This window comes from Oryctolagus cuniculus, chromosome 3 (assembly GCF_964237555.1).
Source record: "Oryctolagus cuniculus chromosome 3, mOryCun1.1, whole genome shotgun sequence".
NCBI classification, from domain to species: domain Eukaryota; kingdom Metazoa; phylum Chordata; class Mammalia; order Lagomorpha; family Leporidae; genus Oryctolagus; species Oryctolagus cuniculus.
Window position 1 is genome coordinate 169,171,490 of NC_091434.1, and position 26,982 is coordinate 169,198,471.

Here is a 26,982-nt window from a genome sequence, read left to right on the forward strand (position 1 = left end):
TAGCAAAAGTGGACATCCTTGTCTTTTCGAGATTTGAAAGGAAATGCTTTCAGCTTTTCTCCATTCAGTATGACATTGGCTGTTAGTTTGTGATATTTAGCCTTTATAATTTTGAGGAATATTCCTTTCATGCCTAATTTGTGAAGGATTTTTATCATGCCTCCTCTGTATCTATTGAAATGACCTTATGGTTTTTGTTCTTCATTCTATTGATGTGATTTATGATGTTTAATTTGTGAATGTTGAACCATTTCAAAAAACTAAAAAAAAAAAAAAAAAAAATCAATCCAGTTGAGAAATGGGCAAAAAACTTCAATAGAAAGTTCTCAAAAGGAGAAATACAAATGACGAAACATAATATGAAAGTAATCAGGGAAATGCAAATCAAAACCACAATGAGATAACACTTCACCCTGTCCGAATGGCTAAAATCCAGTACCCAGAGTATAATAAATGCTGGTGATGGTATTGTAAATTAGTACAGCCACTGTGGAAAACATTATAGAGATTTCTTTAAAAACTAGAAATAGACTTGCTGTGTGATCCAGCAATCCCACTGCTGGTTATATACCCAAAAGACTTGAATACAATATATAAAACAGATACCTGCACCACCATGTTTATAGCAGCACTGTTCACAATACCCAAAATTTGGAATCAACCAAGGTGACCGTCATCAGATGAATGGATAAAGAAACTGTGGTATATACACACAGTGCAATATTATTCATCTATAAAAAAGAATGAAATTCTAGCATTTGCAGCAGAATGGTCACAACTAGATGACATCATGTTGGAATAAAATGAGCTGCACCAGAAAGACAAATAGCACATGTTCTCCTTTATATGTGGGAGCTAAAATCTGAAAAAAAAAAAAAAAAGGAAGAAAAAAAAAAAAGAAATGCCTGTGTGTATCAGTGTTGCTGCAAATATAGTTTTGTGAAACTTTGTTTTACATCTTTTTCAAACCCATGGTTAAGAATATTATACTACTGTAGTTTTAATGATCTGTGATTACTTTAAAATTTATTGTATATGGCTTTTCCCTTTGGTGGCCATCGCCGGAGCGGCAGCTGCCAAAATGAAGTTCAATCCCTTTGTGACTTCTGATCGGAGCAAGAACCGGAAAAGGCATTTCAATGCCCCTTCCCACATTCGCCGGAAGATTATGTCTTCTCCCCTTTCCAAAGAGCTGAGACAGGAGTAAACGTGCGATCCATGCCTATTCGAAAGGATGATAAAGTGCAAGTTGTGCGAGGACACTACAAGGGTCAGCAAATTGGCAAAGTAGTCCAGGTTTACAGGAAGAAATACGTCATCTACATTGAGCGGGTGCAGCGAGAAAAGGCCAGTGGCACAACTGTCCATGTGGGCATTCACCCTGGCAAGGTGGTTATCACCAGGCTAAAGCTGGACAAAGACCGCAAAAAGATCCTGGAACGGAAAGCCAAGTCTCGTCAAGTAGGAAAGGAGAAGGGCAAATACAAGGAAGAAACTATTGAGAAGATGCAAGAATAAAGTCATCTTATATATGCAACTTTCATTAAAAACTGAAACGAAAAAAAAAATTTATTGTATATGGATGAAATGATTATTTTTCCATTCAACTATTGTTTATAGCCATTGTCTATATTCCTACTAAACTAGGTTTTTTTTTTAATTGTTAGACTTCTTATTTGCTGAAATATTAAGTCTTTTTACTGTTATATAAATTTAAAATATGTAACCTCAGAAACTGAAAAAAAAAGAAAGGGAGAAGGAGTGTGCGAGGGAGGGAAGAAGGCAATATCATTATGTCCTTAGCATTCTATCTACAAATCACACTGATCTGTTAAAAAATAGTGAAAAATTAAAATACATTAAAAGTAAATAAATAAATCTTTTAAAATAAGAGTGTGCAGTTTTTGCGTCCATCTTTATAATTTACATACTTGTTGGAAAAATTGTTGAAATTTTTTAAATGATTTGTTTAGTTATTTGAGAGGCAGAGTTACAGAGAGTGAGAGAGAAGTCTTCCATCTGCTGGTTCACCTCCTAAATGGCTGCAATGACTAGAGCTGGGCCTATATGAAGCCAGGGGCCAGGAGCTTCTTCTGGGTCTCCCACATAGGTGCAGGAGCCCAAGGACTTGGGCCAGCTTCTGCTGCTTAGCAGGCCATTAGCAGGGAGCTGGATCGGAAGTGGAGCAGCCGGGACTCAACTGGCACCCATAGGGGAAGCAGGCATTGCAGACAGAGGCTTAATCTAATAGGCCACAGTGCCAGCTCCAAATTGTTGAAATTTAGTTTGGTAATCCTCAGAAGTATGGTGTCAGTGAGTATGTGCACCATGACACCAGATCTCATAATGGAAGAATACAGATTTTCAGTCATTGAGTCCTGTGAGTTTCTGGGGTGACAAAAGATCCTGCACATTGGTGGAGGTTTGCACTGTGCAGCCGAATGCTTCTGCCAAAACCCGTCACATAGTACACTTTGAGATGGGGTCATGCAGAAATTTTATCTCAAAAAACAGTAGCAAAAGTTTCAACAAATATTGGACTTTAAATAGAAATGCATGTTAGGACCGTCAAAAGTCCTTGAAAGCAGATCTCTGGTGAAAGATCACAGTTGTTTAATTTTTCTCTGTAGTAAAAATTGGAAATTTTTAATTAGGGTAGAAAATACGAGCTAGCTCTTAGCAAGTGCGTTGGGAATCCCCATCCCCCACTGCCTCCTTCCCCTTCTGTTTTGTTATGTTGTGCCTGGACCAGTCACTGCACTGCAGATCCATGGGAATGCTGGAGATTGTCTTATTACACACCTAGCATTCAGAATACAAGGCCAGATATCCTTGATATGCCCCCTCGAGATTATCTCTGCGTGTGCCTCTTCCATTTTGGAAACCGGGGTGATTTGATTTGAGTGGAGATGGCTGCTCAGTTCCCTGGTTGTGGACTTGAGCTGGACTCCTAGAGCTGCAAGCGTGGGCACAGTGACTTATCAACGACGTAGGAAATGTGCAAGGAGGGTTGGGGAAGGAATAATAGCAGGGAGTGCCATATTGATCATCCCCCTCGTAGGTCAATTAACATTTATGTGATGTTTCATATTTCCAGAGTGCTTTATATTCTTAGTAATTATTTCGTAACTCACTTAAAGGTACATTAAGAGTAGTTTTCTCATTTCACAGGACAGAAAGTACAGACATCGAGGTGGAGGTGTGTCCAAGCGAGGCAGTGTCAGAACCAGGATTAAGGTTGTGCAAGCAGACCAACCCAGGGGAGGGAGTGGGAGCGGGACGTGTAGTGGTACCGATGAGGAGTACGAGCCAGATGACGGGTCTAGGCTGGCAGCACTTGGCACTGACTCTGCACTCAATCTGTTTGCTCACAGGTGAAAGAGAATCTCCTTTCCTGCAAGATGCTGCTACACTGCAAACGGGACGAGCTTCGGAAACTCTGGATTGAAGGCATCGAGCACAAGCACGTCCTGAACCTGCTGGATGAAATCGAGAACATCAAGCAGGTGCCTCAAAAGCTGGAGCAGTGCATGGCCAGCAAGCACTACCTCAATGCCACCGACATGCTGGTAAGAGAGCAGCCGCGCTGAGGTCCCTTCTTCTAAGGTGCAGACACGCTCTGTTCTCCTTGAATCCTGGGGTGCATGTAGTGCTTTACAAACAGTCCCCTTGGGGTTCCCCAGTCCTTGTGTATGAACCGTGGCTGGTTCTCTTTTGCATTTCAGTGCTTGAAATTGAAGAGGGTGATGACTTAGGCATTGTCTGTCTTTGGAACACTGGCAAGAAATGAAATGGTCGGAAACCAGTTCTAGGGGCAGGTGTTTTTGCCTAGCAGATAAGATGCTGCTTGGCCTGCCCGAGTCCCCTGTTGGAGTGCCTGGGTTTGATTCCTAGTCCTGGTTCCTGACCCCAGCTCCCTGCTAATGCAGACCCTGGGAGGCAGCAGGTGACGGATGGGTCATGTGTGTAGCTGGATCCTTGCTACCCACGTGGGAGAGCTGTGTTGAGTTTTTGGCTTCTGGCTTTGGCTTGGACCATCTCGACCAAGCCTGGGTGGTTGCCAGCACTTGGGGAGTGATCCAGTAGTGCATAGGAGTCTGCTTCTCAAATTAAAAGACCAAGAAAGCCATCCAGTACTTAAATAATCATGGATTGGAGATGAGAGGCGTTTTTTTTTTTTTAATTTTTATTTTTAATTTAAGAGGAAGTAGTTAATGAATCTCCTAATAAAGAACAAAGGATAGAACTTTTGTTGAAGATGTATAAACTTGTTCCACAATTTCTTTGAAGGTGTTTTTGCGCTAGGGATTTGTTTTTCTTCAAACCGGTAAGAAAGAAAATAAACTTGAGTGAGGGGGACTAAGAATAGAAGTAACTTTAAAGCAGGAGCCCCCTCCCCCAGCCCCCCATAGCCTGCCTTTGAACCTGTGCTGTAGTCCATGGTGTTTGGCTACTTTTTCAGTTAGTGAGGGTAACCAGAGGGTTGCAGTTGGTGGTGCCTGGGTGTCAAGAAGATGAATCAAAATTCACATGCAAATCTTGCCCCCTAAACATCCAGTCCAAGGGTTTGGAGCTCTTGGAAAAGGCACCTCCTTCCCTTCCCCTGTCCTCACTGGGGTCCGGTCCCAAGCTTCTCCATATGCATGGAGCCTCCCAGGAGCTCCCAGCAGGGGATGGGCTGTGTTTGCATTGTTTTCTTTTCCATGTAGGTGAAAGCCCTCTATCTTTATTCTGCAGAGCTAGACCGGTGGGGTGGTAACACTGAAAAAAATATGGGGGGGGGGATGGGGGGCCACAGGTGAAAGGCTTTAGGTGGTTCTAATGCATTCAGACTCCCAAGAAGAATTTTGCTGCGAGGCCTTCATGAGAAGCTTTTGAGGAAATTCGTAGCCGAGGGATGAGAAGTGTTGTGATAGTCTGTCCTTTATAAAAACCTGGTTGTAGGATAGGGCTGAGTGAAGGGTCAGTTTCCCCAGTGGAAGGGGGTAGCCATGGTCTACTCTTGGCTGTGGCATAGGATTGGTTAATCATGTTCATTTTAGGGGCCAGCGCTGTGGCACAGTAGGTTAATCCACGGCCTGTGGTGCTGGCATCCTATATGGGCACTGGTTCAGTTCCCCGATGCTCTACTTTGATCCAGCTCTCTGCTATGGCCTAGGAAAGCAGTAGAAGATGGACCAAGTCCTTGGGCCTCTGCATCTGCATGGGAGACCGGGAAGAAGCTCCTGGCTCTTGGCTTCGGATCGGTGCAGCTCCGACCGTTGTGGCCATTTGGGGAGTGAACCAACAGAAGGAAGACCTTTCTCTGTCTCTCCCTCTCACTGTCTGTAGTTCTACCTTGTGGGGAGCAACTTGGACTAGACTAAGTTACTGGAATTAAGACTTATTCTATGCATCTGCTCTCCCACAATATGGCGCTGAGAGAGACCAAACAACTTCTACACAGCTGCCTCCAGTTTGACCAATAACCTGCAGGAGCTGATCCTGCTCCTGATTGGAGGAGAGCAGCGTGCTCGGCGTGTGGGTAGCAGAGTTGGGATTGGTGGAAGAGGACTATAAAGGAGGAGAGAGACAACATGCACCAGGAACATCTAAGAGGAACACCTGAGGAACATCTGAGCAGCCCCTGAGAGAGCCGGCCGGCTGTGTGCCGCTCCCCCGCGGAAGTGGGGAAAGTGGCTAGGGGGAACCGCCCTTCCACAGAGGTGGAAGGGTCGGTAGCCAACCCGGGAAGAACCAGCAGCAAACCCGGGAAGGGCCGAGCAGACAAAAGAACAGCGCAGGGTCCAGTGTCGTTCCTCCGCGAATGGGGGAGCGACACTTCCTCTCAAATAAATAAAATCTTTAAAAAATTATGTTCATTTTAGGATTTCAGGTTTTTGTTTTATGGTCTTATTAATTAAAAATCAATATTGTAACATCTCTTGCTTTTGGATCTATTTTTCTATAGGACCTCATTAGATAACTTCTCTACATTGTTTGTTACAAGTTATAGAAATTCAATTCTAGCTGATTTTTTTTTTTTTTTTTGACAGGCAGAGTGGACAGTGAGAGAGAGAGACAGAGAGAAAGGTCTTCCTTCCATTGGTTCACCCCCCCAAATGGCCGCTACGGCCAGCGCACTGTGCCGATCCGAAGCCAGGAGCCAGGTGCTTCTCCTGGTCTCCCATGGGGTGCAGGGCCCAAGCACCTGGGCCATCCTCCACTGCCTTCCTGGGCCACAGCAGAGAGCTGGCCTGGAAGAGGAGCAACCAGGACAGAATCCTGTGCCCTAACCGGGACTAGAACGTGGGGTGCCGGTGCTGCAGGTGGACGATTAGCCTAGTGAGCGTGGCGCCGGCCTTCTAGCTGATTTAGGCAAAAATAACTGTTGAGTCATATAACCAGCCTGTTGGGTGTATATGGAAAACTTCCTCTTTGTTTTCTCTGCAGGTCTTCCTTGTGGCTTTATTGTACACTGGTCTCTTTCACATATAGGGGACGGGGCTTGGTGTTGGGGGAGCAGACAGGTGATGTTCTACATCTTTCCAGCTTTGCAGAAGAACCTTTTTTCCCCTAATTTAGTAACACACCAGACTGTGCCTATCTGAGTACTGTGATCATTGGTTTAGCTAAACCGTGTGGCTGAGGTGATGGGGACAGGCAGGAAAAAGTTACCTCTAGAAATGGTGAGATGCATTTCCCAGTTTTGTTCCTTTTTTCTGATTGTAGTCGTTTACTAGTACATATTCTGGATGCTAGTCTTTTGTTTGTTTGTTTTGTTTTAAAGATTTATTTATCTTTAAGGCAAAGTTAGATGGAAAGGCAGAGAGAAGAATCTTCTATCCACTGACTTCACTCCCTGTATGGCTGCAATGGCCAGTGCTGGGTCAGGCCAAAGCCAGGAGCAGGAAGCTTCATCCTGGATTCCTACCTGAGTGCAGGGGCCCAAGCACTTGGACCGTCCGTCACTGCTGTCCCAGGTGCATTAGCAGGGTGCTGGAGCCGAAGTGGAGCAGCTGGGACAGGAACCCAGGCCCACGTGGGATGCTGGTGTCCCAGGCAGTGCCTGCAGCCCCTACACCACTTAGCCAGGGCACCTCCTCCGACCATTCCTGATCCTTTTTTTCTGTTGTGGGGAATGGGATCCTTGGCTGGATTTATTCCAAGTTCTTGTCTTGGCTGGAGGGAAGAATTCAAAGCAGAGATTTAGCTAGCAGTGCTGGAAGGTAGGACTTATTTAAAAAGATGGCAGACATTCAGACATGAATGCAGGTAGCCCCTCTCCACGAGGCAGGAATGACGGTTGCCCCAGCAAAGTTTGAGTCATTCCTTTATAGGGTAGGGAACAGGTCTCTAATCGAATATACAAATGGGGTGGAGCTTGGACAGGGTGTCACCACACACGGTGGTCTTCAGGAAGGTGTCATGGCATCTCTACGTGGGGTGCAGCACGCACGTGGTCATCATGGTGCCTAGTGCAGGGGGGGCAGTGAGGCTCCGGTCCATGTTGGGTCAGCAGGGCAGGGGGCGTTTTAGGTGATGCTGGGCTCTGGCACGTCTCTGCTCCTTGTCACTCACTGACTACCTCCACACCCGGATCATTTCAGTAGATTGCAAATGTCTTCTCCCATGTTGTTTATGGTATCTTTTGTTATAAGGAAATTTAAAATTGTAACACAAATTTCCCAGTCTTTTTCATTGACAGTATGATTTTTATTTCAAGAAGTGCTTTTTGCCATCTCACTGTCATAAAGACAATTGCATTTTCCTCTTCAATCCATTGAAAGTCCAATTTTATGTATGTTGGGAGTTAAGGATCTAATCTTACCTTTCTTCTATAGAGTCAGTTGGCTCAGACTTTTATTGAATCCTTTTTCTGCTGATTGGCAGTGCCATTCTGGTCACATGACAATTTTTCACCTATGCATGGATCTGTGTGTTAGCTCTTTAGTTTGTTTAATTGTTGTCTGAACCCGCATCAAACACATGCTGTTTTAATTACTGTAAGTTTATAATATATCTTGATAGAAGGTGGTGGCAATCCCTTGTCTTACTATTTAAAATTGCACTCTTCCACATGCTGCTGTTCTTGGCCCTTTTATTTTCCCCCCAAATTTTTAATGTAGCTTGTCAAGTTCCACAAAAAGTGTGGTTGAATGTGAGAAATTTCCATTTTTGCAATATTAAGTCTTCCTATGCATGAACAGGACGTGCCTCTCATTTGTTCAACTCTTCATTCGGATCCTTTAATTATTCTCAGTGATCTATTCCTTAGAGGTGTTACATTTATTTTGTTAGGTTTATTTCTGGGAATCATTATTTTTTTGTTACTTTTTAAAACTGCAGTGCCTTATTAATTACAGTTTCTAGTTATTTGTTGCTGGTGTACAGAGTGTGTTAGCTTTCTCTTTTTTTAATTGACCATGTATTTCCCTGAACTGATTCCCAATCCTGTCTGCCTGGAAAATGATGACTTATTCTCTAAGACTTGGCTCAGATTCCATCCACTGAATGTCCCAGAGAGCCAGATGCTTTTCTGTATTGTTTCCTTCAACATCATAATGTATTTACTGGCTTTGGTTTGTGCTGTAGATCGTGGAGGGTAGGGGTTGTTGTGTCTTACCTACTTCTTGTACATAGTGTGGTGCAGCTCTCATATACTCAGAATTCACACACCATTACCTAAATCGGTAACCATGTGAAAAACTGTAATATCAGTACACAGAGCAAAAAAAAATGTTTCTTTTCTTGGAGCTCTGATCTGTTTTTTTCCACCCTCTGATTATTTATTTTTGTTTATTTGTTTCTTAGTTTGATTTTTGTTTCATGTAAGCTTCTTTAGTTCTAACTTTTCCTTTTAGTAACATTTTAATGAAGAGCAATGATAACAATAGCTAGTATGTACCAAGCACTTACTGTATGCTGGTACACAGCATGTCACATTTGTTAACTCATTTAATCCTCACCACCACCCCACGAGAGACAGTTTTGTGATATCATTGCCATTTGACAGATGAGGTGGTTGCTCTGTGTGACCTGGGGAGTTAGCATTTCCGGCAAGCAATGATTTTTCTATCTTCAGTGTACTAAGATTTCATGGAGGTAGGATTTAAAGTGTGCCTGAAAGTTTGGAAATACCCTTCAACTTGTTCTTTTGTATGTGAGAGTGAATAATAAGGTCTGTAATTGCTCTTTCACTGGACATTATCTGAAAAATAATCACATTTCCTTTCCACATGGTTATATGCTATTAGAAGTAAAATTGGCTTAACTCATCTCAGGGTCCAAGTGGAAATCTTTGGTAAAAGGTGTCAGAGGAAAGTGAAGATGGGACAGGCTGGCCCTTCATAGCTCCCTGAGTTCGTTGGATTTGTTTGTCAAGACAGATTGTATTTGCATTTTAAGGCAGGCACAGATGCAGGCCACGGTAATTTAATCAGGACAGGTTAATAAGACCATAGTAAATAAATCAGCGGTGACCCATGGCTCCTGCCAGCTCCTGTTGTTCTGCGTTGCTATCACTCAGGTCTGGTAGCCATGGGCCTGGCTGCTAGGTGGGGTATTTATTTCTCCTTCTGATAGGATAACTCGAGTATTGCATAAAATAATTAAATTGTCATGACGGGATGTCGGCAAATGGTGCTGGCCCTTTGTTCCTTCTTCAAGGTAAACAGCTGCTGTTTGCTTCTGAAAAGCTAAACGTGATCCAGTAAGAAGGCTGTATCCGTCATGTAGAAATCAGAGGCCTGATTCATATTGTAGCCTGTGGCTTTGTGATATGTGCGGTTTAAATTAGACCTTTGCAGTCATTGTGCTGAGTTGATGCAAGCACATTAATGACATAATTTCTGGTTGCTGCATCACATTTCTGCAGTGTGTCCTTTGTATTCCACTCACATTAATTGAAGTAATTTTGCCAGTGAAGCGTGTTTCAAACCTCTGCATTTAAATTGAAATTTTAATTCCCTTATTGTCTTGAAAAGACGGCTGAAGATGCCTTGTTACAGGTTTCATTATCACTCAAAACACTCCAGTTGCTAGTTCTAATGTACAATGACTGATTAATTCTGGGCAGAATTATTAATATAAGAATAGCGGCTTCCTCCCAGTGGCATGAGCTAACCAGGAAGGTATTTCATGATGGTTAATATGTTTATAAAGTTTTTTTGAAAGGAAAATTTGCATAGAAGTCTGCATCTAACTGAAATTGTACAGAAGGCTTTGCACCACTTTGACGAGTTCTGATTTATCAGCCCGTAGAAGTCAACCCATAATTGCCTTCAATCAGTGAAACCACGCTGGTGTAAGTCCTGTTGAAGCTCTTCAGCTGACAATCACAAGCCTTGTGACTAAAGTAATTTTTTTTTCCATTTCTAAGCTTCCCTAAGATTGGTGAGATTTTGAATGTCTCTTAATCATTTTTCTCTCTTTATTTATATGCCTTTTAAAAAAGAATCCATCCATAGCTGTATAGTCAGATAAGGATTATGATGATGATTATAATAACATATTTATGTCGCTGCATTCTTCCCAGAGGATTTCAGAGAGCTTTGTTGAGAAAATGCTGTAGCGGAATTATTTCACTTAAACTATAAGAGTGCGGCCGTATCTGTGATAAAGAGACTAAGCTAGCTATTTAATTTTCATAGATTTCTCAGATCCTCTAAGTAAATGAAAATAAATATACGAGAATACTTACAACAGGTCATGGAAAATGGAATTAAAAGGTAAGTTTATTTTAGTGCAGATTTTTTTTTTAGAAATCCATACATATTTTTCCATAATTTGCATTTTCCATGTTCTTTTTGAAGGCTTCTCTATGCCTAGATTTCAGGTTTTTTTTTCATCAAAATAAAATACTTTTTTAATTTATGAAATATTTGAAGGACCCTCCTATTAGTAGCATTTTCAGTTTGCAAATCCTTGGAAATTTTGGGGTAACATTGAGGATTGTGAATGGCAGCACCTGCCTTAGCTGGGGGCCAAGTGAGCCTATGCCTGAATCCCAGCTTTGACTGTTACCAGCTGGGTGCCTGGTGGCTAATTAATTTATCTTTGCTGAAAGCTGGAATTAAGAATAATGTTACTTAGAAAAATTCATAGAAAAAATGGAATTAAAAATCATTAATTTTGGTGCACAAAATTTGAAATTGATGCCTAGTTTTTTCGTAGTACTCATTGTCCATGAGATTTTGAAGACCCCTCTATACCTCCAAAGGTTGCTGACGATTAAATTAGATATTGAGTATATAAAATATTCACAATACGGAGTAAGCTCTTTGAAATGTTGTTTATAACTAATTGGTTATTTTTATTGCTAGTATAGAAAAGGATATGATGATTGCTCCCGTGTTAAAATCTCAAAAACTGTTCTGGAGGCCAAACTGCTTTGAGCAAGTAAAGGAGTTGAAGTAGGGCTAAGCATTTTTTGGACTCGTTTTCCTTTTGGCCCAACCTGGACATGTACCTGCATGAAAGACTGGCATATCTGAAGTCAGAGGAACTGCTGCAGGTGGAGAAAGATTTTTCTCGAAAAGCACAGATGGTGTCCAAGACCCAAAGTTCTATGCCATATTTTGGGGATTTGGCATGGACATGTTTCAGATTCTGTGTCATAATTACTTATTTATCTTAATGTCAAATTTATGTTCATAGGAAATGCGTTGGTTGTATAATTGTAAGCAATGTAATTTGTTGGTAAACTCTCCAAGATCAGCTTGTTGCAAAATGTGTTAATCTGGGCGTTGTAATTAGAGATAAACCAGTTCAATATGGGAAGCTGCTTATCAAAAATGTTGATTTTAGTGTTAGAGTAGTTGATCTTTCTGTGAGTACTTTGACAGTAGAACCAGTAGACCAGTGAGTGAGGTCACTCCTATTTGTGTCAGTAGAACGGTGTCATTAACAAGTAAACTGATCTTATTTTTTCATTATGGGACAGGGAAGATGTGATGATGTACCTACTATCAAACGATCAGTGTACATATAAGAAAAAAAGGAACCAAAACATACAGCCTTTTTGTGTGGTTTGAGCGTTTCTGAGATCTCACAGAATTTGTTTCGGTGGGGGGTGGGGGGTGGGGGTGGAAGAGAGAGAAGCTGACAGAGATTTCCGTCTGCTAGTTCATCCCCTAATGGCCACAGTGGCTGAGGCTGGAGCCAGGGACCAACAATTGAGCCATCACCTGCTGGCTCCCAGGGCCTGCATTAGCAGGAAGCTGGAGCTGACACTGAAACCTAGGTGTGTTCTGATGAGGGACCTGGGCATCTTTTTTTTTTTGACAGGCAGAGTGGACAGTGAGAGAGAAAGAGAGAAAGGTCTTCCTTTTCCATTGGTTGACCCCACAATGGCCACTGCGGCCAGCGCACCGCGCTGATCCGAAGCCAGGAGCCAGGTGCTTCTCCTGGTCTCCCATGCGGGTGCAGGGCCCAAGCATTTGGGCCATCCTCCACTGCCTTCCTGGGCCACAGCAGAGAGCTGGCCTGGAAGGGGAGCAACCAGGACAGAATCTGGCGCCCCAACCGGGACTAGAACCCGGTGTGCCGGTGCCGCAGGCGGAGGATTAGCCTAGTGAGCCACGGCGCCAGCTGAGACCGGAGCCTCTTAACCCCTACACCAAATGCCTGCCTTTCACAGAACTGTTGCCCCCCACCCCCTTCATTATTTGAGGAATAGTATTGCGCTGAGGTGCAACATTTCATGAACTTCTTGGAGTTGGCCTGAAATGTTCCACTATTTTGCATAGATTTCTTCACAAAGTGATAAAAACACACACATGTCAATAATGAAATAACCATCGCAAAAGCCCCTCAGTTCCTGGTGCAGAATATCAGTATGAAAGACCAAGGTATTATGCTAATAATTGATCAGGAATGAATCCGTCACCTATTTTGATATTCACAGGGTTGAGTCTGTAGCGTGAGATGGTTGCCACCATCTCATCTGTTGCTGGAATGTGGATTTGGGAAGGCGGCCTTAGCCTCGAGGGAGAGGGGTGAGACAGTGAACAACTGGTGTCGCATAGCATGATGCACGTTGTGGAGAGGAATAGAAGGGGGAGTAGGAATAGCAGCAGAAGCGTAGAGGTGTGGTTTGCTGTTGAGTAAGGTGTCAGCTGTAGACACTTCCAGCTTCACGCGGGAACCCCTGCATTCTCTCCAACACCTACATCTGAGCTTCCCTCCAAAAAATTTGGGAAAAGCTGAAAATCAGGTTATTGAGTAGTAACTTTAGGTTTCGTGTCCAAAACGAGTAGGTGTATTTGTTGACAGCCTTTATTCTTCTCTGAAACAGAAGAAAAACATGTTTTGTAGAAACTCTTTCTCATGCTGCTCAAAGTCTTTTTTTATTTAAATTTGTTTTTGAAGACTGAGGTCTCTGAAAACCAGTTTGATGGGTACCTGTTTATTGTATTAGGTTTTCTTCCCTTTTATTTAGGTTTTTTTTTTTTTTTTTAAGATTTATTTATTTGAAAGAGAGAGAGAGATCCCCTATCTACTGGTTTACTCCCCAGATGGTCAACAACAGCCGGAGCTGAGCCCATGTGAAGCCAGGAGCCAGGAGCTTCTTCCAGGTCTCCCACACCGGTGCAGGGACCCATGCACGTGGGCCATCTTCTACTGTTTTCCCAGGCCATAGCAGAGAGCTTGATCGGAAGTGGAGCAGTTGGGACACGAATGGGCGTCCATATGGGATGCTGGTGCTGCAGGCGGAGGCATAGCCCACTACACCACAGTGCCAGCCTTTTGTTTTCATTTTTTTTTAACCTCTTAAGCCTCTTGTATCTTAAAGCTCATAAAAATTTTGTTTTTTCATTGCACTAAATCTTATAAAGTTCAGCAGTTTTTATTTGGCTTGCTTGTCTATAGGACAGTCATTTCCACACTGAACCTCAGGGCATCCCTTAGGATTTGCACAGCCCAGGCCACATCCTAGGCTGAACAAATCAGAGGCCCTGGGGATGGGCCACTGGTCTCAGTGAGTGTCGACACTGTCCAGTTGATGCCCATGTGCAGATGCAGACAACTTCGGAGCTGTCAGTGAAGGGCGTAGCTCACGCTGTGAATAGAGAAAACTGTCCCTGTCTTCATTTAACTCCAGGTCTAAGTAGTTAGGCACCAAATGTACATGGGGACATGCATCACAGGGTGGTGTTCCCATATAGAGGGGAGCTTCTATGGTGCTGGCCTCGGCTAGAGTTTGGAGATGCAGCCGATCAATACGTGGCTCTTCTGCTTTTGCAGCCTGATGATTTAGTTGAGGCAGGTTTAGTGGGGCAGGTGTTGTGGCACCGAGGCTTAGGCTGGCACTGGGGAGGCCCACGTGCTGTATTAGGGTGCCTAACATGGAGCCCTGCCTCTGCTTCTGATCTAGCTTCCTGCAGATGTTCCTGGGAGTCAGGGGTGGTGGCTCAAGAACTTTGATCCTTTTCTCTGTGTGAGAGAGACCTGGATGGTTTCTGGCTCCTGGCTTTGGCCTGGCCCAGCCCAGCTATTGCAAGCATTTGATGAGTTAACTGGCAGGTGGAAGATCTCTCTCTCTCTTTCCCTCTCTTCCTCTCTCCTCCTCTCTTTTCTCTATCTCTCTCTCTCCTCCCCCCTTTCTCTTCTTTCTCTCCTCTCTTTCTTCCCCCTCTCCTTCCCTCCTCTCCTCTTCTTCCTCTCCCACTCTCTCTCTCTCTCTCCCTCTCCCTCTCTCTGTTGCTCTGCCTTTCTAATAAATAAAAACAAATAATTAATTTTAAAAAAAAATCCCAAGTTTAGTTTAATAGTTAAATTAGATGCTTCTCAGCTTGGGACTGGCCGACTTGGTGCTCTTCAGAGCTGTCATCCGATGCTCTGATCTGTCATCTTTGCTGTGTGTCCTTTTTTGGTTTATTGAAGGGATTTAATGAATTTCAAGTAGGGCACTGATTTATTAACTGATGAGTACTGATATCTCTGTCTACCTATATCAACCTACCTACCTACCTACTTATCTATGATGTGGCATGGCGGAGGCAACATGGATGTGAAAGCAAGACATTCTTCATTCTGATCCTCAGTAACGCGCCAATTCCGTGAGCATAGACGAATCACCTCTCTCTGTTGTTTAGTGTCCTTATCTGCACAGTGGACAGGCACCTACTTACCTCGAGTACATCACAGCATGGCTGTGAGAATAGAGGGCAACTATCGTATGGGAAAAGCGCTGTGGATGATGGAAAGCAGTACCCAGTGCCAAGTAAAAAGAAGGCGCCGTCCGGGGTTGTCCTGAGCTCGCTCTTTTCTGGCGCTGCCATCACTGATGCACACATGTTGTTCAGGCAGGTAAACGGTGTGTGTGTGTGTGTGTGTGTGTGTAGGAGGAATGAGCTTTGTTATGAGTAACACCCAAGGCTTTGCCAACACCCTTCGTCGTATTGATGATTTCAGCCTCATGTATGGCCTTCCTGAACGGGTTTTTGATTGGTCAGTCCATAGCCAGACGGGAACCAGATACTTGTGTAAGTTACAGCCCAGGACAGCCCGTGCTGTTGATAAGTAAGCTGTCAATCTCCACTTGATGATGGCCTGAGAGTACCGATCAGGAGCGTTTGCTTGGTTTCCCAAGATAGAAGGAGCTTGTTAAAGAAGTCAATTTTCTCTGAGACTCATCCCGATACTAATTACTTGTGGTTGCCTAGCTCTTAAAATGAAAACAAGCCATCTCTCTCCCAATTCCTGTGTGAGGATTTAAGAGTTTGTGTTAGGAGCGAGCTAAGTGCTGTGCTTTTCTAATGGATTTGTGGCTCTCGCAGAGTGTGGGCGAAATTGTCTTAAGCGTGAGCCGGGAAGGATTCCCACAGACACCCCCTTTGCCAACTCTTGCGAGGAAAGTTCCTCAACTTCTCCTTGTGCAAGAGTTGCACGTAAGCGGTCAGTGACTTGGGGACCCTCATTAAAAGAATGTCCTTGCTGTGGGTCGCCTCTCTCGCACATTGGAGCAGAAGACTAGATTTAATGCTCTCTCTGCGGAGCACTGGTGGGAACTGGGAGTGGAGGGGACCATGAGGTTAAGGACAAGAAAGGATTTTTTTTTCTGAACTTTTCCATAGGCAATTTACAATTCTATTCTTTCCTGTAAGGTGTTAGGTATGGCTAATTGCATCAGGAAAGTAATTGTAAACAGTTCTGGGCCATTTATAACAAGGCTCTTAATTTGGCATTCTGCATCAGAACTCCTGAGTAGGTGTGTGACTTTGGAGTTGGAATTCTACTTGTAGACTTTTATGTAAAGGAAAGAGTGAAGAATTTTAATTGTCCTATGTTGAGCGATATGTGCACAAGGATATTTATTCCACTATGATTTATGAAATAGAAAAATGAGCAGTGAGTGAAGTGTAGGGGATTGGTCTGAGTCACTTGTGGTTTATGATATGGTATTTAGGGATGGGTGTACCTTACTAACGTATTGCCAAATGAAAAAATATGTTTAAGAATCCCATTGTAGGGGCTGGCGCGGTGGTGCAGTAGGTTAATCCTCCACCTGCAGCTTCGGCATCCCATATGGCGCTGGTTCTAGTCCCGGCTGCTCCACTTCCAATCCAGCTCTCTGCTGTGGCCCAGGAGGGCAGTAGAGGATGGCCCAAGTGCTGATGGTCTCCGTGTGGGAGACCCGGAAGAAGCACCTGACTCCTGGCTTCGGATTGGCACAGTTCTGGCCATTGTGGCCATTTGGAGAGTGAACCAATGGAAGGAAGCCCTTTCTCTCTGTCTCTCCCTCTCACTGTCTGTAATTCTACCTCTCAAATAAAATAAATAAAATCTTAAAAGAAAAAGAATCCCATTGTTGCAAAAACTTTGCATGGAAAAATGGAAGAATCAGGTGAAATATATATATATTTTATTACATATGATGGGTGAGAAGACTGACTTACTTGCTTTGTAATGGTCTCTGTCTTTTATGTCTTTCAAGTTTTTTTTTTTTTTTTATTGAAACTGTATTTTATAATTTGTTAGAAACATGAAGTTGAAGAAACTTCTGGGCCTCACTTAGGTCTCTAGAACTGGGGTGGTACCCAGACTTAACATTCAAAAAACTCCAACAATAGAAAGTTTCCCGTTTCATCTCTCTCATGCTGTCATTTGGTGAGACTTGGGTTGTTGGATTATCTCAGAAGACCGGGCTGCCCCAGGCTTTAATAAAACATGGGAATTAATTTGTGGCGTAATGCCCTGATGTTCAAGGAAGAAGATAAAACAATAAAAGAGGAGACCCCCCCCCCCAAAAAAAAAAAAAAAAAAAAAAGCATGAGGCTAACTTAATAAACAGCATGCTTTTAGAACAAATCTTTGCTTTGGGCCGTAATGGGTGACACCTTGCATGGCCTAAAAATTACGTTTGCTCTCTCTTGAGTTTTGTTGTCTAAGATAGATTTGACGATACAGTGAAGAAGAAATGTACAAGCGAAAGGCCTTTTCTTTGGCAGCACTTTTGATCTTCCAGGCCCCCTCCCTTCATTCACTTATCAATAACTTCATCTCATTTGCTTTATCCTGTAGATTCCATTATCTCCCGGGCAGTCTATTGCATTAAGCCGTTAGTCCCTAATATCGCCTCATTTACATTGACACATGCTTGACCTCAGCCGTTCTCTTCTTTTTGTTAATGCACCAACAAGCACTGATATCTCTCTGGAGCATTATCATTTGGCTGTTAGCTCAACTAATAACAGCCCTTCATCTGAGCTGATGAAGGTTTATTAAATAAAGCCATACAATAACCCTGGCAGTAATGAAGGGAGAGGGGCGGTAGGCAGCATCCTGTTTGTAATGGTGAGAGGTGCTGAGTCTGCATTATAGGTGTGGGTTTCCTGAGGGAGATGGGGCTCCTCAATAGGTCTGATCAATATTATGTTGTCAAACTGATACAAGAATGGAACATTTTTGATGGCTGGATTTGATCACTGTTGATTAACATCCAGGGTGAGGAGTTTGGGGGAGAAGGTGTACTTACTCGAGGCACTTGGCCTTGCCCTGTGATACAGCCATCTCAGGAAGTCTGTCTTAGGTACCAGATTGTCAATAGCTCCAAGACCTTCAGGTGATGACGAGACTCCTACAGGAAGCCAGAAACAGCTTTCTTTTCTCCAGTGAAGCTAGGATCAGGGGTTGTATTGCTGTAGATTCCTCCAAGACTCACACTGTAGCCCTGAGCCATGCCATGAGTAGGTTCCCTTTATTCTCCCTGGTGTGTACCATGCTTGACTCCCCCTCCCAATTTTTTTTTTTTTTTTTTTTTTTTGACAGGCAGAGTGGACAGTGAGAGAGAGAGACAGAGAGAAAGGTCTTCCTTTGCCGTTGGTTCACCCTCCAATGGCCGCCGCGGCCGGCGCGCTGCGGCCAGCACACCTCGCTGATCCGATGGCAGGAGCCAGGTGCTTCTCCTGATCTCCCATGGGGTGCAGGGCTCAAGCACTTGGGCCATCCTCCACTGCACTCCCTGGCCACAGCAGAGAGCTGGCCTGGAAGAGGAGCAACCGGGACAGAATCCGGCACCCCACCGGGACTAGAACCCGGTGTGCCGGCGCCGCTAGGTGGAGGATTAGCCTAGTGAGCTGCAGCGCCAGCCTTCCCTCCCAAATTTTAAAAATGATTTATTTATTTATTTGAAAGGCAGCATGAGAGAGGAAGGGGGGGGCGAGAAGGGGAGAGGGGGAGAGAGAGAGAGAAAGACAAAGACAAAGAGAGAAAGAAATACTTTCTGCTATTTTACTCCCTAAATGGCTACTGTGTGCCAGGCTGAAGCCAGGAGCCCAGAACTCCATCCAGGTCTCTCACATGGGTAACAGGGCCCCAAGTAATGCACCTTCTCAGATGCATTAGCAGGGAGCTGGGTCGGAAGCAGAGTAGCTGGGACTGGATGTGGGATGCTGGCGTCTCAAGTGGAGACGTAACCTGAGGCACCGCAGCACCTGCCCTCTGATCAGCATTTCTGCGTGAAGACCAGCTAGCTCCGGTCGTAGTTAATGTCACGCTCTGTAAAGCAAGTTTAGTGGATGAGGTTATCAAATTTAAATTTAACAATTGGAATTGTGGACATGGGTTTACTTGCTTCCAATTTTATGTCCGTACATACGGTTTTGTGGTTTGCTAGTAAAACTCTTCCCTGTTTATGTAATACAGTTAAATATATAGGGTTATATAAGGCCGCAGTGCTGCGATGTCCCAGAGAGATCAAGGTTTGCAGACTTGCTCCTAAAACTTTTCAGTTTTAAACAACAAGAAAGAGTGGCTCTGTAAGAAACAAATTTATTCAGGAATCAATGAGATTATGACCTGGATACACATGCTATGGTGAATAATAGGTACCTCGCATGAGGCAAAGGAAAGCAGGGGTTTTAAAGGGAAAATGAGGAAGGATTACTTACATTCTTTTGACACTGTTATCCTTGGCTGCAAGGACCCATAGCAGGGGTGGCGTCAGTGCCAGGTTGAATGGGCAGTTGCTAGGCAGAATCAGTTTCTGTGCAGGGTTGCGGTAGCCTTTGCACACGGCTGTGGTTTACAGGGGGTCCTTGTGACCCTCTCTGTCATAGACATGTGGTTCAGGGCCCTCCTTTACGGCCCCTTCCCAACCCCATTTTATTAGAGCTTGGCACAAGTGACTCTGTTTCGATGCTGACAACCCATAGGTTCAACCGTAGGAAGCAGCCAATATCTGCTCATTGTGAAGTTGTAAAGACAACATTTTCATGTGGTTCCAGTGAATACCTGGCAGGTTTCTTGCTTGTTTTTTATTTTGTTTTCTTTAAGCTGTATTGAGTTTGCTTTACTAGTTGCTGTTTGATACAGATCAAAATTTCTGCTTTGGGAAATAAGCTGTAGCAATCTAGAAGTGGTTGGTAAATGAATGACCTGGGATTCCCTGCCTCATGTGTGTTACATGTGTTCTCTGTGATATCGAACAACCCCTAAAAGTGGTTGGAGGACTTACTATACAACTACTCCCTCCCAACCTCCTCTCTCCCCCATCCCCAACTGGGTCTACCGGCCTGGTGGGCAGAAAGCAGATCCCTGTCACTGGGGTGGTAGAAGAAAGGAGTTTATTGTAGGGCACAAGAAAGACACCGGGCAACTGTTCCTAATTCCTGGGCTTCCTGTGCAGTGAGTACTTAGGAGTGAATGTCCTTATGGATTGAAGCTGGGACTTGTCCAAGTTCCTGGTTGGTCTGCAGTGCTCATGGGTCCTCCTTTAATTGGTCAGCAATATCATGTCCTTTAGGGAATTTTAATGAGGGTCAAGTGGGCTCCAGTCAGTCTAGGGGCATCTGAGGACCCTGTGCAGGTGGTCGTCATTTCGCCTGGGGCCTGGGGTTCCTGGAAAAGAAACATGTCAAGACCAGACCAAGGTGTTTTCTATTGCAGAAACAAGCGAGCTCATGGGGCCTGTGGAGCAGGTGGAGAAGGCCCTTATAGGGCCAGCTGCACCGCTCCCATAATTCTGTGGGGATCTGCATTCGCGGTGCTGGGTAGGGGCTCGGTTTCACCAGCTTGCTTAGAGGTGGGTCTCAGTCATTCTGCATTCACAGAGGGGCTTGGAGGCTTCTTGTGCCCATCTGGGGCTCCCGGAACCTGAAGGTGGACCCTTGAGGGTAGAGAGCTGTCAGGGTAAAAGGAGGGGCAGGCTGGAAGCCACCAGAGTTTGCCTTCCAACACTTCAGCGAGGGAGCAGCAGGCGGAACCTGGGGTTCTGAGGCGGTTTTCTTTTGCCAGCAGCCAAAGTGTTTTGTTCTTTCATCTAGCTGAGACTTCAAAAAATATGCTTGTTTGACTTCTATGGACTTATATGTATCTGTAGGAAGAAAGAAGGTTCTCTGGCATAGTCCCCTTTCTTATCTCTTCTGTTGAATCTATGGGTTGGGCCAGGCCAAGGTTTACCTGGTTGTGTTGGTTATGTTGTCTTACCGGGAAAACACTTCCTGACGTCCACTTACTGACTTACTGAAAAGTGACACAGCGTTTTGGAGCCCTATATGTCAACATCTTGAAGCAAATAATTTGTTTTGGACTCAGCAATGGTGGTACATTTGCTTTCTTTAGAGCGTTGCCAAAATAAGCATTTTCATCTGGGAGCCGATCCTTTAGTTATTAGGACGGTTTTTACTGACTTAGAAGTGCTTCTTTGCTTGTTGGTTTGAACTTTAGATCTTTTTCGAGACCGTTAACTCCGATGAGTCACCTTGGTAAGGTCTAGCTCACTGTGATCGCTAGTGATTTCCTTCATCACCGCTCTTTAAAGCAGCAGCTGTGGCGAACAGCTTCGGTGTTCCTCCAAAAGGTAAACCGTGGCCGCTGGTCCATCCAGAGGACAGAATTAGACCGTTTTACCCAGGAACGTGAGCAAGACAGGCACTTAACTATGAAATAGTAAGTTCTTATATTTTGGACTACAATGAGATTGAGAAAAAGACATTTGGGGAGGAAAATTCAAAAGTATAGTAGTTGCTCATTACAGAGATTTTTCTTTGTTATAAAATTATTTCTCAAGGCAAGATTTCTTAAGTACTTTATTTTGTAACCGCATATTTGACCTATTTTTGAGCTATAGAAACATTTTTTAGAATTTCTGGTTTCTTTTATAACATGGGTACATTTCTAATAGCAAAATGTGCTGTTTAACATGTGTTAAAACGTTTTGAAAATGTTTGCTTATCTTTGTAATTCTCAAGGAAATGCTTGTTTTTAACTCTAAAACAGATTTCTGTTATCTGTATTTCTATGAGCAGTTTCCAACTGTGTTAACTAGAATACCAATATTCTGTTAGATAATAGGTGTCCAGTGAAAAAAATCCCTGCTAGCTGTATCTTTTTTTTTTCCCCATTTATTTAAGAAAATACATGTAAGAAAAATGCCATCTACTTGACTCTTGTCATTGTGTAGTAATCTAAGAAATGGTGTGGGTTGCTCAGCATCGTGGCATAGCAGATTAAGTAGCAACTGAAAACAAAGGCATCCCCTATCAGAGTGCTTGTTTGAGTCCTAGCTGCTCTGCTTCCCATCTGTTTCCCTGCTGGATAAATAAATGAATCTCTCTTTGGTGGGGGGGAGTGATGGGAATTTGGTGCCATGGTTAAGATGCCACTTGGGATGCCCACATCCCACCTCAGAGTGCCTGCTTTGTGTAGAGGCTTCACTGCCAGTACAGCTTCCTGCTAAGGAGTACACAGGAGGAAGGTACCAGCCCAGGTACTTGGGTGCCTACCATCTCTACAGGAAACCTGGATTGAGTTTCAGGCTCCTGGCTTTGGCCTGGCCCAGCCCTTGTTGTTACAGATATGTAGGGAGTGAACCAATGGATGGAAGAAATCTACCTCTGTGTCTATATCTGTGTGCCTTTGAAATTAAAAAAAAAAAAAAAAAGTGGTACACACTGGCGAATCTGTAAGAAGCTATAAGGCCGTTTCAAGATCTTTTGGGGAATGAATGCATGTTGTTTGATCTGTGAGTAAACGCACACAGCATTTACCAATTCACTAGACTGTGTATGTTGTCTATTTGCTTTTCCATCTGCTATGTCTTGTAATTTAAAAATATATTTGTGATGTCACTCAGTGTTGCCTGTCATATTTAAGAATCTGATTTTTTTTTACTTAAAAGGATAGAGATAAAATACTTCAAGAACATTTTTTAAGAACATTTTTAAAAAGATTTATTTTATTTGAAAGAGTTGAGGCCAGCGCCATGGCACAATAGGTTAATCCTCTGCCTGTGGCATCGGCATCCCATATGGGCACTGGTTCTAGACCCAGCTGCTCCTCTTCCAATCCAGCTCTCTGCTATGACTTGGGAAAGCAGTGGTGGATGGCCCAAGTGCGTGGGAGACCCGGAAGAAGCTCCTGACTCCTGATTGGCACAGCTCCGGCTGTTGTGGCTTTTTGGGAGAGTGAACCAACAGAAGGAAGACCTTTCTCTCTGTCTCTTCCTCTCACTGTCTGTAACTTTACCTCTCAAATAAATAAAATCTTTAAAAAAAAAAGTTACAGAGGGAGAGATGGAGGGAGATATCTTCATCCGCTGGTTCACTCCTCAAATGGCCATAATGGCCAGGGCTGGGCTAGACCAAAGCCAGAGCCAGGAACCTCTTCCTGGTCTCACACGTGGGCGTAGGGGCCCAAACACTTGGGTGTGAGTACTACTTAGTAAGGTTATAAACGGAGTAGACAATATGACCTTGCCTCATTTCTGTGGTTGTTGCTTTTTCAAGGCTTAAGGAAGGGCCAGGAAAGCAATAACAAACAAAACAAACAACTTGTATTTTCCTACAGAAACGAGAGATCCTTCTATGTGTGATAGGACTTAAAGATCCTCCAAGTTCTTAGATTTCCCCTGATCGTGTATATTTTAATTATACTTGTATTCTGGGTCAAGCAGACATATTCGGGAAGTTGATCGTGTAAATGGTTACAATGGTTTGCTGAAGCAAAGGACAGCTACTGTAGATTCTGCATTGAAACCATGTTGGAAATACTCTCGGAAGTTTCTTCGCCCACAGCGTAGATACTGTCAAAAAAATAATCTTAGCGAGCACTTAGTATGTATCAGACACTAGGCTAAGTGTTTCGTATGAATTAAAAACATTCATTAGGTGACTTTGAAAGTTGACAATGTCATATCATTTTGTATTTGGAACATGAGCTGTTTGGGTTAAAAATCTCCATGCACATTCCTACAAACAAACCAAGTGTGGATGTGCAGTGGGTAGTTTGAAACCTAAATATCTCAGCTGGATTTAATTACCTTAAGGGATAAGGCTATATGATGGGCCAGTGGTTTACCAAATTATTTTTCATTTTCTGGATCTTGATGTCACTGAAGGTTAATGCATCCTCTCTTCTCTGCTAGAGACCCGAGTTAAAATCCATTTTGGGGCACAAGTGTAAATGAATTTGTTGTTGCTTTTCCTCCTTGGGGACACTCTGGTCATTTTGTGAGGCCGCCTTTCCGTTTGGAATTGCTGGCAGCGCACACGGGGCCCTGTGGCACTCTCTCGTAGCAGGGGCGGTTGCAAGTCAGCGTGAAAAGGAACTGGCAGGCTTCAGAGGGCAGAGCTGCCCAGGGCTTGTCACGAGCCCGTCCCTTGATTCTTTCTTGCTTAACTTAAGGAAACGTATTTGCTACTGACATTTCATGATAGCACATCACAAAACAAGTGATGTGTTGGCGGGTAAGCCATTGCATTGCCCTCACCATTTCGGGCCGGTTTGCATTTGTTGGTTAGAAGGCTGTCTGTGTGTCCTGTTCCTAGATGACTCCTTAGACTGCTGAAGATCTGTGGCCAACAGCTTTGTTCCCCAGTGTGTTTCATGGCTGTAATTATCAATTGCTTTTGTGCAAATACTCTACTTTTTAGGTGCCTCATGCTTGGCTGCATAATTAAATTTAATGGTCTTAAGCTGAAGTGGCCCTAGCTTCTGCTGTTCTCTCTTAGGGCCTCTTAGCTGTGTGACCTGCAGCGGGGACTGGTCCTCGCGCTCATCCGTCAGGGAGCTCAGCTGCGCTCCTCCCCTCTGCGCTCAGGTTGGAACTGGCTCTGTTCTCCAAGTAATTTTTGTGCGTCCTTCCTGCTTCCCTCTTCCTATTTTGTTTGTCCCCGCCGAAGAATGTGTAGAGTATGCTCTTTACTTGAAGTTGTTTCCTTTAAAATAAAACGTCCAGGATTTGTCCATATAAGCGCACATCAATGATTTTATACACACGAAGAAGCGGGCTGCTACCATTCATGTCGTCTTGTCTCGTCCTCCTCAGCTCCTGCACTGAGGTTCAAAGGGAGTCGTTCGAGGTTCCCAGAATCCTTGATCTTTGTACTTATTGTGGCATTGCTGCCTCACTTCCATACATTCGGTCCTTTTTGTCCACTTTCCAGTAGGAGTCTCCCCCTCAGCAGTTTCTCTTCTGTTCTTCATTCAAGCCCCATTTCTCCTGTCGGCCAGCACCGGGCCAGACAGAGGTGCTGCCTGCTGCTGTCCACCTGGGGCGTTTGGTAAAGCCTGCGCCCACTCACCTCAGGGGCTTCGAGAAATAACCAGGGAGCCTGGACTTGGGACAGACACACACATGACCTGGCCTCACCCAGCCCTGGCACCATGATCATCACAGGAGCCAGCACACAGCGTGCTTCCATGCGTCTTAATCTGCAAAGGCGAATGCTGGTTAGAAGTGGATTTAGGCCATTAGCACGTGGGGTTCTTGTGAGACTATGAACAATGTGGTCATGTAATGGGGAAGCTGTCTTCACATGTGTGCCTGCACAAGCAGTGCACGTGGGATTAGATCGGGTGTGCAGATCTGTTGTCAGGTTTTGCATGTCTTCAGTTCTGTCTGGCTTAGATTGGTGGCCTTCCCCTTATCTACCTCCCATGATAAACTCTTCCAGGGCAAGACTAAGCCTGTCCCCATTGTACTCAAAGTCTCCTGTATGCTGATAAGGTTCTTACAGACTCTCTTTTGCTAGTACATTTAACAGAAGTGTCTTTGTTGTTTATAAATGTGCAGGGTTATTTAGTTGTACTGAAATAGGCTTTCTTCCCGCCCCCCCCCACCCCCCTTCCAGGTGTCGGCGGTGGAGTCTCTGGAGGGCCCCCTGCTCCAGGTGGAAGGACTGAGTGACCTCAGGCTGGAGCTTCACAGCAAGAAGATGAACCTGCACTTGGTTCTCATCGATGAGCTGCACCGGCACCTCTACATCAAATCCACCAGCCGCGTGGTGCAGCGCAACAAGGAAAAGGGGAAAATGAGGTTGGTTAAAGAGGCTCTGCGCCTCGTGTCTTGTGGCTGTGTAGTCTTCTCATGAACGTCCTTTGTGTTCCAGAATATTGGGGCAGACTCTCGGCCCTTTCATGTACCGTCTCTGAAACTTGGGGAATTTGCCATTACAAAACCAGCTTTGTGTTCTGACAGGCTGATGTTTAGTTTGCTCACTCATTTATCATGGTCCTCTTGTGCAGCATATGTAAGAAACATTTACAATGGGCCTCTTAGATACTAGAGAAACTAGACCAGAAACTCTTTCAGGAGGAAGTGAAAAATCCTTGAATTGGACAGTGAAGTCAAGCCTAATTAGGAATTGCAGACGTGTGAATGGAAGCTGGGAGATTCTTTGTTATTTAGGATTGTGTTCAGCTCTAGGCAGCCCTCTCTCTGGAGCAGTTCAGGGAAGGTGCAGAGAGAGTCCATCTTTGATCCCTCAGCTGGTTGCCGTGTAGCTCTGTGTTTAAGGACCTGGGTGGGTTCAAGAAATTGAGAAGGTTAGTGTAGCTCTGGGAGAGAATAAGATGAGATTTAGATTGTGAGATAGGAGAACATTGCACTTACTAGCACATGAGGGGGGTCTTCAAAAATTCATGGAAAATGCATATTAGGAGAAAATTTTGCATTCATTTCAGTTGTTTTTGCGCCAAGATAAACTTTTTTTTTTTAATTCCATTTTCCACTAGCTTTCTGAAGAACCTTTGTATGTCAGATAACTGTGCATGGTCATGACCTTCCAGCTTTCCTCTAAGGTGGCCGTGAGGTGTGAGTGTTTGGTGTAGTGGGTGAGCTGCTTGTTCGGGTACCCACATTGCATACTGGAGTGCCTGGGTCTGAGTCCCGACTCTGCTTTCAGTCCCATCTGCCTGATAATGTGCACTCTGGGAGGCAGCAGGTGATGTCTAAAGTCCTTGGATCCTTGCCACCCACATGGGAGACCTGCACTGAGATCGTGTCTCCCGGCTTCTGCCTGGCCCAGCCCCAGCAGTTGCAGGCATTTGGGGAGTGAACTTGTAGGTGGAAGACCTCTTTGTGTCTATGTCTGTGTCTCTGTGTCTCTTCACCTTTCAAATAAAAAAGAAATTGCCCTCTGAGAAGGTTGGATGGCTTCTCAGCACACTCTGCTGAAAACACCAGTTCCTACTTTTCCACCTAACTGCAGACAGGAAGAGCACTGGAAGCAGTGCATGCTGGGAAGGACGTCTGCCAAGACCTGTCCTGCTTGAACA

At 44.3% G+C, this 26,982-nt stretch overlaps 1 protein-coding gene and 1 pseudogene across 4 annotated transcripts in view; both read left to right on the forward strand.

The window, feature by feature from the left end:
* EXOC4 (exocyst complex component 4) overlaps window positions 1-26,982 on the forward strand; it is an 871,518-nt gene that overhangs the window by 41,067 nt on the left and 803,469 nt on the right. For all 4 annotated transcript variants that reach the window (XR_011387458.1, XM_002711996.5, XM_070071324.1 and 1 more), the window contains exons 3-4: window positions 3,375-3,569; window positions 25,557-25,741. Coding sequence is in view for 3 of the 4 variants with exons in the window: in XM_002711996.5 (XP_002712042.3) it covers window positions 3,375-3,569; window positions 25,557-25,741 (380 nt within the window). In the remaining variant the exon portion in view is untranslated. The remainder of the gene's footprint in view (window positions 1-3,374; window positions 3,570-25,556; window positions 25,742-26,982) is intronic.
* Window positions 1,019-1,568, forward strand: LOC100346013 (large ribosomal subunit protein uL24-like; annotated as a pseudogene).